This window comes from Chrysochloris asiatica, unplaced genomic scaffold, assembly GCF_000296735.1.
Source record: "Chrysochloris asiatica unplaced genomic scaffold, ChrAsi1.0 scaffold00181, whole genome shotgun sequence".
Lineage (NCBI taxonomy): Eukaryota > Metazoa > Chordata > Mammalia > Afrosoricida > Chrysochloridae > Chrysochloris > Chrysochloris asiatica.
This window is the reverse complement of record NW_006408699.1, coordinates 6,286,918-6,296,354: the sequence shown is the minus strand read 5'-3', so window position 1 is coordinate 6,296,354 and position 9,437 is coordinate 6,286,918. Positions and strand designations below refer to the sequence as shown.

The 9,437-nt window shown below is 38.7% G+C and overlaps 1 protein-coding gene across 1 annotated transcript in view; it reads left to right on the top strand.

Moving 5' to 3' along the window:
- Positions 1–637: 637 nt before the first annotated feature.
- Positions 638–9,437, top strand: part of GALNT5 (UDP-N-acetyl-alpha-D-galactosamine:polypeptide N-acetylgalactosaminyltransferase 5 (GalNAc-T5)) — a 62,502-nt gene continuing 53,702 nt past the window's right edge. Inside the window, exon 1 of the mRNA XM_006872041.1 lies at positions 638–2,298. Within this exon, the coding sequence (XP_006872103.1) occupies positions 851–2,298 (1,448 nt within the window). The 5' untranslated portion in view covers positions 638–850. The remainder of the gene's footprint in view (positions 2,299–9,437) is intronic.

Here is a 9,437-nt window from a genome sequence, read left to right as displayed (position 1 = left end):
AGCTGATCGTGAAATTAGCAGCCCAACTGGTAACTACTAAGGTGGGATATTTTAAAAAAATAATAAATGCTGACTTAGAAACATTTTGTCCCCCTCCCACAAGAAAGGCTTTTAATAAGGATATGCTGTACCCCTTCTTAAAGCTGTTACCTTGTAACATTTGGTTCAGTGATTAACAGCTCAGGTAGGTCATTTGGGTTACCATTAACCCTGGGTAAAATAGGGTTAATGAGCAGGCGTGGTGAGATAAGGTTACAAAACAGGAACACTTGCCCTCTGAGTTAGATAGAGTTCTTTCTGTTTAATTGCTCAAACTCACATGCACACACACACACACACATATACAGGCTCACATAACACAGAAGGTGAGAGCTGAATGAAGTTTTCTGGGTAATGGCTTGAAATGTTTTCCTTATGAGAAGTGGTGTTGAGTTACAGCATGCAGACTGAGAACTGGGAGGAGAGAAGTTGCAGCCCGGTCAGCCCCCACATTTTCTTGGGCTTGTAGGAAGGTGGACATGGACTCAATGAGACAAGAGGAGTGATATGTTGAACCATCTTGTGGCTGGAATCGGTTGCTCCTAGAGTGACCTAATGCCCATGTTTACTAGGGCTTAACAAGGACGCAAGAGCAGGCACAGATGCTCTGCTGTGAAATGCCACGCAGGCAGAGACTGACAAGCAGTAGGAGCTGAGCTTTCCCCTTGGACTGCTGTTTCCTGCTGCGTTCAGGGGAGGGGGGCGCAACTCTGCTGCTACTGTTGCTGCTACTGCTACTACTTCAGGGTCCTCTTCACGCAAGGTAAGCAGGCTCAAAGGGAGGGCAAGCTGCAAGGAAAGCCTTTGTACCATGAACAAGGTCCGAAAGTTTTTCCGAGGAAGTGGGCGAGTCCTGGCATTTATATTTGTAGCTTCTGTCATCTGGCTGCTCTTTGACATGGCAGCTCTCCGCCTCTCATTCAGTGATATCAACACTCGTGTGGGCAAGAAGGATGTCAGAAGGGAACGGACAGGATTCAGAGTTCCGCCAGACCAAGTAAAAATCTTTTACAGCAACATAAAAGAGATAAACCCCGCCCTAAGGGGAAATAGGAAGGGGATGTGGGGCAAAGAGAACTTTAGAAAAGCTAAGGAAAGTGTGCACAGAGTTGAAGATGTGGACCAAACCCAAAGAGAAAGAAAAGTGCAGAATGCTCCAGGAAGGAGCAAGGTTGTGCCTTTGTGGCATCCGGGACATCTGCAGTCACTCCCAGTGATTCCTACCAAGCAGAAAACAGAGGGGCAAGATATCCAACAGGAAACCTCTTCTCACCAAATGAGACTAAAGAAAACCAGAGCCCAGGGAGCTCGGAAAGCTCCATTCACAACTGCAAGAGGAACTCCACTGGTCAAAATATCTGTACATTCAGGTCCTATTGATGTAAACCAGGAGGTCCTAAAAAGTCATGTTCTCAGCAGTAACACATCAAAAAAAGTAGTTGAAAGTGATCTGAATGTGACTGTCAGTCTTAATACTGAAAGACCAAAACAGCAATCCCAGACAGTGGCACATGAGAGGACACTCCCTGGCAGTCCCCTACAGCCAAAATCTGAGGGAACTTTAGTCTCAAATAAAACTGAGATTCAGAGCAAAGAACTAAATTCAAATCAACACAAAGCCAATAAGGGTCTTCCCTTCTCCAAGTTCACTGCCAACTCAAATCGATTAAAGAAGCAATCTATTAATGAGACACAGTTGGGAGGCCTGCCAAAGGATGATGGAGCTAAAGTGGCTTTGGGGAAGAAATTCAATTTCTCTGAAAGCCATGTTGTGATTATTACCAAGGAAGAAGAGCAAAAAGCAGATACCAAAGAGCTCACCAATTCTAAAACCAAAACTCTTTTGCCTAAAATATTGGGTGAAAGCCAAGAGAAACATATTTCCAGGAATAAAAGTGAGGCAACTTTCTCCTTACTTGCTCTACAGAGAACAAGAATATCTCAAACAAACCAATCCTTAGTTAAGGGACTAGAGCTGGCAATAACCAACTTACCTGGCAAGGCCCAACCTGCAGAGCAGAACCAAACTCATATAAAAGCCCATTTACCTGAAGACAATGGAATGCACCATGTGTTAAGAATTGATGTGACACTTTCTCCAAGGGACCCCAAAGCTCCAGGTCAGTTTGGACGCCCAGTAGTTGTTCCCCCTGGAAAGGAGAAAGAGGCACAGAGAAGATGGAAAGAAGGAAACTTCAATGTCTACCTTAGTGATTTGATCCCAGTGGACCGAGCTATTGAGGACACAAGACCTGCTGGGTAAGATCTATTTCTCATCTCTTTCCTTAACCCTATCTGTTTTGGCCATTATGTAGAGATTTACTTCTAAAAAAAAAAAAAATGTGGTTTTTGGTTACCTAGAGAATGAAAACAACATTATTTATTAGACATTTCCTTGATACACTACCACCTACACAGAGAAAAATTCTAATGTCAGTATACCCTTTCTACACTTATTCCAATGAGACTCTGCCGTAACCCCTGTTCACTCATGCACCATGTGAATTTACTTTCACAATTTCAGATAATCAAAGGCACTCAATTAGGTATGTATGAATGGTAGAGTTTAAAGCATAATTCCATTATTTATAGTTGTTAGTTGCTGTGGTGTTACTCATGGTGACCCCACATATGCAGAACATCCCATTATTACCATGACAATTAGGAGCATTTTCAAATTTTGAACTTTTCATTGCTATGGAGTTTGTTAGGAATGTATTTGAGAAAAGACTGTGAAGAAGGAAATTTCTAGGCTTCTTAATAAGCAGGATTCAACCTAATCATGAGTAGTGGTGAGCAAAACAGCATGTGTAGAAGTGCCTGGACTCCCTAAAATTGCTTATCCTTTGTAAATGGGAATAGTAAATATTTCAGGGGTTTATTTCAGACACACAGGAGGAATAAAGTTGGAAAGTATCAATCAGTAACTAGCAATGAGCAGATAAGGGTTCTTTGAAGTCATGCAAATTTCCCACGGTATTACAACTCTAAAGTCACCCAATGGGCTTTCATGAACTCGTTCTTCAACAAATCTACTTACTGTAAACTAAACACCAAGAAGCTGAATCAAGTCACAAACATCTGATCTGATTTAAATATAATTGGCATTCCTGGTATTTTGTGACCCATTCATGTTGTTGTTAAGTGCCATCGAGTCGGTTCCAACCCATAGCGACCCTGAACAGGGTTTCCGAGGCTGTTAATCTTTACAGGAGCAGAAAGCCTCATCTTTCTCCTGCAGAGCAGCTGGTAGTTTCGAACTGCTGACCTTGCGGTTCACAGCCCAATCCGTAACCACTAAGCTATCAGAGCTCCTTGTGACCCATTCATAGATGAGGGTATTTTGTAGCTGCACATTCTTTATCCATTAATTGGTAACACAACTCCATCTATGCCTTGGTTTACAAAACAATGTTGGCTTGGAAGACAAAAATTAGGGAATGTCAAGATTCATACTTAGCATCTATATTAAGAAAACATTGGACTTTTTTGCTCTTACTTACCTTGGGCTACCATAACAGAAATACCACCAATGGGTGGTTTTAAAGAATGTGAATTTATTTTCTCTCTCACAGTTCTGGCAGTCAAAAATCTATATCAATGTCTTCTTGGTTCCTTCTGATTCCCTCTGTGGAGCACTCCTAGTTTCTGGTGTCTACCTGCAGTCCTTAGGGTTCTTTTACATGTAAATGGATCCTCTTCTGTGCATCTCTGTGTCTATTCTATTTTGTTTAGCTCAGAAGTGATTAGATTTAGGACCTGTCCTTCTCTTGAATGATTTCATTAGCATAACAAAAGAAAGACCCTATCTCCCAACAGGATCACATCCACCTGTACAGAGGAAGGACTTCAGTATGCAATTTAATCCACAATATGTGATGTGGTGAAAATTATTCTATATGATCTAGGTAGTCAGTGTTGCACTTCAGTAAGTGCTACTAAGAAGAAAGCAGATACAGATAAACCTTTTATTATATTAGTTAAAGGAGCATCTTGAGATCTCAGTTATAATAAAGCAAATTTTAGTTCCCTTGTTGTTGTTATTAAGTGCAGTCGAGTCAGTTCTGACTCCTGGCATCCCAGTATCTAGGATTTCTGAGGAGCAGCTGGTGAGTTTAAACCACCTACCCTGTCGTTCCAATTGGCCTTGCTATCCAGTGCATTATCCTGCAACACCACAGCAGGACTCACGTAGCCTTCGGCAAGTGACTCTCGGTCAAGACTAATTGCCTATTTGGACCCAAGCCCTATGCTGGAATCCTCACCATGGTGATACTCATACCCTGAAAGAAAATACAAAAGCATGCCCAAAATAAAGATGAGGAAACTAAGACCCTAGGAACTATCTTGTGGTCATTGAGCAAGTAATTGTACAGAAGTGATTCAAATCCATGCTCAAAATTATACTATGCTATCTATTTTCCACTTCCTGCTGATTACTGCCCAAAAGGGAATCCTAAAAATTATGTGATTTGAATTCCTGTATTTTGACAGAATCACATATTCTGGTTTTAAATACAAAATACAGGAGAATAAAGTAGTAGGTAAAGCAACTTCATTTTAACAGTTTCTTTTTGGCAAAACAGACTTTTACATGGAATTTGGAGAAAGATTCAGATGCTGACCAGAAGCCTGGGCTACAGTTCCCAAGCAGAGAAAGAGCAATTGTGTGCGAGCAAATACCATGTTATCATGCATGTGATTTAATGAAAACAAGGTGGCTCCCACCATTTGTTAGTTTCCAAGGTTTGGTTTGTGGAAATGAAAAAGTTTTAGCACAGGGAGATTACAGTCAGGCTCTGTATTCTGATGGAGGCTGTCTGGATTGTAGGAGAAACTGACACGTGTACTTGAAAGAATGAGTCAGAGTGTGTGGTCAGGTCCCCTCCCTCTTATCATACAACCCACCTTGGCTAAACATAGGCATGTTTGAGCCTCCTTCCTGATGCTCTGTTCCACCAGCAGGATCCAGGTGACAGTTTAACTGCCGGAGATCCTATTTACAAGCCCCTGTGAAGTATTTATTGTCCTTTTTTGCCACCCTTCTTTGAAGGAAGACAAATCATTTTTCTTTTTGTTGTCTTTCTTTCCTTTTTGAATATTCTATAAATATTTGAAAAATTATGTGTTTATATGGATAAAGATGGGAAGAAAACACAAAAGAAAATCATTTTTCATCAAGCTGGCAGGAATAGAGGGAAGTTTTTTAGCTTAGAGTTTATTTATGTTTTGATTTGTTCAAAGGATACCTGAGGTGGTTTACAATAATGCATATGGTAAGATAATTTGTAAATAATGCATATTTTAAATCAATATAAGGGAAAGTTATTATAGAATATAATAAAATGGGTGTCTCCCCATGTGTGTGAAAAAGAGAGAGATCTATAAGAACCCAGGAGAATTGGTCTTAAAATTAGCTACACTAGCAACTCTCTGCAACCTTTAAATTTTAAGAGTTCTGGAGAATCTCTCTCTAACTGCCCTTTACGTCTCCCCAAATCTACTATTACATATTGATTAATATAGTATCTGGCATATAATAAATGCTCATTGACTATAGATTAAGTAAAAAAAAAAAAGAATAGAACTATAGATTTGCTAGAATATTCATTTAAATTCAATTACTTTCCTTAAATGAACACTTACTAGTTAACATCATCGTTTGGATGATTTTGGCAATAAGTAAGAGTCAAGGTGCAAACTCTTAATATGCTTTAGTACTTAACTGTAGTTAAAGCAGCTACTGATCAAAAGGTTGGAATTGGAGTCCACCAATAGATGCCTCAGAGTCCTGGTGTGGCACTGTGCACTAATGCACTGGACTGCGAAGTCGTTTGAACCACAAGATCGATGGTTCAACCTCACCAGCTGTTCTTTGGAAACCCTATATACCAGGTCGCTCTGGGTCTGAACCAACTCAAGGGCACTTAGCAACAACAACAATAACAACACAATGGATGCCTCAGAAGAAAACACTGGTGATCTACTTCTAAAGTATTCACCATTGAAAACCTTATGATGCACAGTTCTACTTTCACACACATGGGGTTGCCACAAGATGGAATTGACTCAAAGTCAACTGGTTTGAGGGGACAAACAGAATTCTTTAAACTTCACCTACTTTAATTCTTTAAATAGACTCTCTTTCTAACCGTATCTTCCCTTTTTTTTCCTACTGAGTTCCAAGTTCCTAGTTTGCTTGGTGTGCCCACCATTTTATAACATACTCAGGCTTGAAATCTTGGAAACATTGTGGCTTCCTTTCTCTTTGTTACCATGACAATAGTCAGCTCTGGTTTTTGCTTTCAAATTCCCTCTCAAATTTGTCTTTTATGATTCTCATTACATGGTAGGGGAGGATCCTATAACATTTCATTTAGACTATTGCAAAAGCCTCAAAATTACCTCCCAATGGCCATTCCCACTAGACCCATAACCAAAAGCATTCAGTGGCTCCCCAGTGCACATGCAGCTGGTACACAAACTCCTTTAACACCTGTCCCATATAATTCTCATTATCAAAGAACTTCAATCTGGCAAAAATTCTGTAGATAGAAATGCTGTAAGACTTGACTATAGGAAATAAGAGAAGGAGAAAGACATCAATGATTAACTCTTGAAATTTAACATAAATTCAGCAGCATTTCAACACATTCACTAGGATACTCTTGAAAATATAGCCAGAGTAGTTGTTCAACTTCTTCTTGGGAGGGGGAGAGGGTAGGGGTAAGGAGAGTGTTGTGAAAGGGAACCAAGATTTATATTATATAGTGACCACTGCAGAAATGTTCAGAGTTTGTAGAAAAATAATATCATTTTGGGCAATTGGACATACACATTCAGAAAGGAAATTTTTCTGTTCTTATTATCACAAATTTTTTAAAAGACAGCCTAGCACTTCTCTGTGCTGGTCCGTACGCTTTTATTTTACAGGTTCACTGTGAGCAAAAGATGAGGATTAAATAAATTGCATCAGTTGATACAAATTTCTGTAACCACTGCTTTCAAATTGATGCTCAATCAGTAGATCCAATCTCCTGTGAGGGTTTTGTTGTTATTTTCTTTTTAGTTTTTTTTTTTTAATATACTTTATATTTTAGAACTGTTTTATCTTTACAGAAAGTACAAAGAGCCCCAAATACCTTCTCTCCTCTCTGCATACAATTTCTCCAATTTAACATCTTGCCTTTTAAAATCTACTGTGATTTGATTAAATTAAATACTTGGCTCTGGAACTAGAGACTTCATTTTCATTGGGCTTTCTCAGTCAAAGTGTAGCCCCCTTTTCACCATGCAGTGAACCATTCCCAAAATGATGACATGCAAACTCAAGGTATCTTCCCAAAGCACAATAACACAAGTCCTTAAGAGGTCCTGGTTAAGATCAGTGCCACTCACACTTAACTCTTCGGTGCCACCCAGCTTTCTACCCCTTGCCCTGGAATTCTCACACTCTGTATGTGACATTCTTTTCAATTTGGGTCCTTACTGTAGGAAAGCTAGTCTCATGACCTTTTCTGCATATTATGTTTATGACCATCCACTGATGTTTTTATTAACATCCCTTCCCAAAGCCTTCCATAACCCTCACCTTGCATGGTCCATTCCACTGCCACACATTTTGATCTGACATTGCTCAAAATCAACTGTTAGCTCTGCTTCAAGCAGGACCATGACTTGACTGTGACCTCAAAGTTCCCAAGATCCTTAATGTATACTGTGGTCTTTGTGACTGAAGTACTCCTTATTGTATGTTCTTCGCTAGCTAGGCCCTTGAAAATCTGTATTGTCTTTTCAGTGAAATTATAATCTTCTTAAGAAGAGAAATTCTGTCTGTTACTTTATTTTCTACTCCCTTCTCACTGACCATAGTGCTGTGTATTCATGAGATACAGGTTTATACAATATGAATTTAAAAGATGTTTCTCTGAAATTATTTTGGGAAATTAATACTATTTTTTAAAAAATAAATATGAGAGATAACTAGCCAAATGAAACTTACAATAAATCTTTTTATGAATTAATGATGATCTCCTAATTTTTCACTTTGAAAATATGCAATATCTCAATATTTCTGATTTAAGTAAATAATCTTCTTATAGTATGATCTATTCATCAACGCATGTGTATTCATTAGTTGAATTTTTTGTTGTTTGGGTTTTTACATTTAATGTTTTGATGTTCATGAGGGGAAAAGTCTCATTTTATTTACAAGAATGTTTTAGATTATTAAGTAAAATACAGCTTTATTTCTTGCCTAGATTTAAAAATACATGAAAAATAAAATGCTTTTTTTTTACTGTCATTTTAAAGTTTCAGATTTGATCTAGTTTTCTTTATAAAAAGCAAATTCTTAAATTCTTTGCTGTTAATTTTTGAAATTTGTTTCTGTCAGCAATAATGAATATACACATTCAGGTTTCGATGAAACATGGTCTAGTTCACTGAAATGCAGTATGATTGTACTTGGAGAAGACTTACTTTTGGTCTGCACTATAGTTAAGATGTTGTTGTTGTTAAGTGCCATTGAGTCATAGCAACCCTGTACCAGGTTTCTGAGAAGTGACTGGTGAGTTTGAACTGCTGACCTTAGGAGTCAATCTGACCTTGAGGTCGAATGCTTATCCCATGGAGCCACACAATGAATTTAAGAGTGTGCTTCCTGAATTTGCATTTAGAAAGAAATGACTCAAAGAAGTTTTTGTTGCCAAAATTTAGTTTTTAAAAGTACAATAAGATTATGGCATGCTACACTACTACTGCTCTATCATCATGTTGTTACTTGATTGCTTTTAATTTAATGCTTTGCTTTTCCTACAGAACTCTGGCAAGTCCTTGAGTGAAGCAATTAAAATTGGTCATTCTTCTCTTAGCCCAGAGCCAGAAATGTCAACCAATAGTTTGATTCCTTCCTACACAGCTAAGGAGAATTTTCTTTTAGCACATAATAAAGTAAAGATAGTACCATGCATTCACCACAAACTGAGCAAAATTATGAAGGAGAAAGAGCTTTCTGGAACCTTAATTTTTATCCTTATCCAACTCTTTGTTGTTAAGTGCCGTGGAATTGGTTCCACCTCATAGCAACTCAGTATAGAGTTTCTGAGGAAACCTCAACTTGGCTGGTTAGTGGTTTTGAACTGCCAACTTTGTGATTAACAGTCCAATGCTTATTAAGGACCCCTTCTAACTCTGTTGTTGTTTCTGTTAAGTGCCTTAGAGTCTGTTATGATCCATAGCTACCCTGTATAGGGTTTCCAAGGAGTAGATGGACAGCTTGACCCACAAGCCTGTGACCTTGTGGTTCAAACCGATTTTGCAGTCCAGTGCATTATCCCACAGTGCCACACTGTTGTTGTTGTTAAGCCATGGAGTCTGTTCCAACTCATAGTGACCCT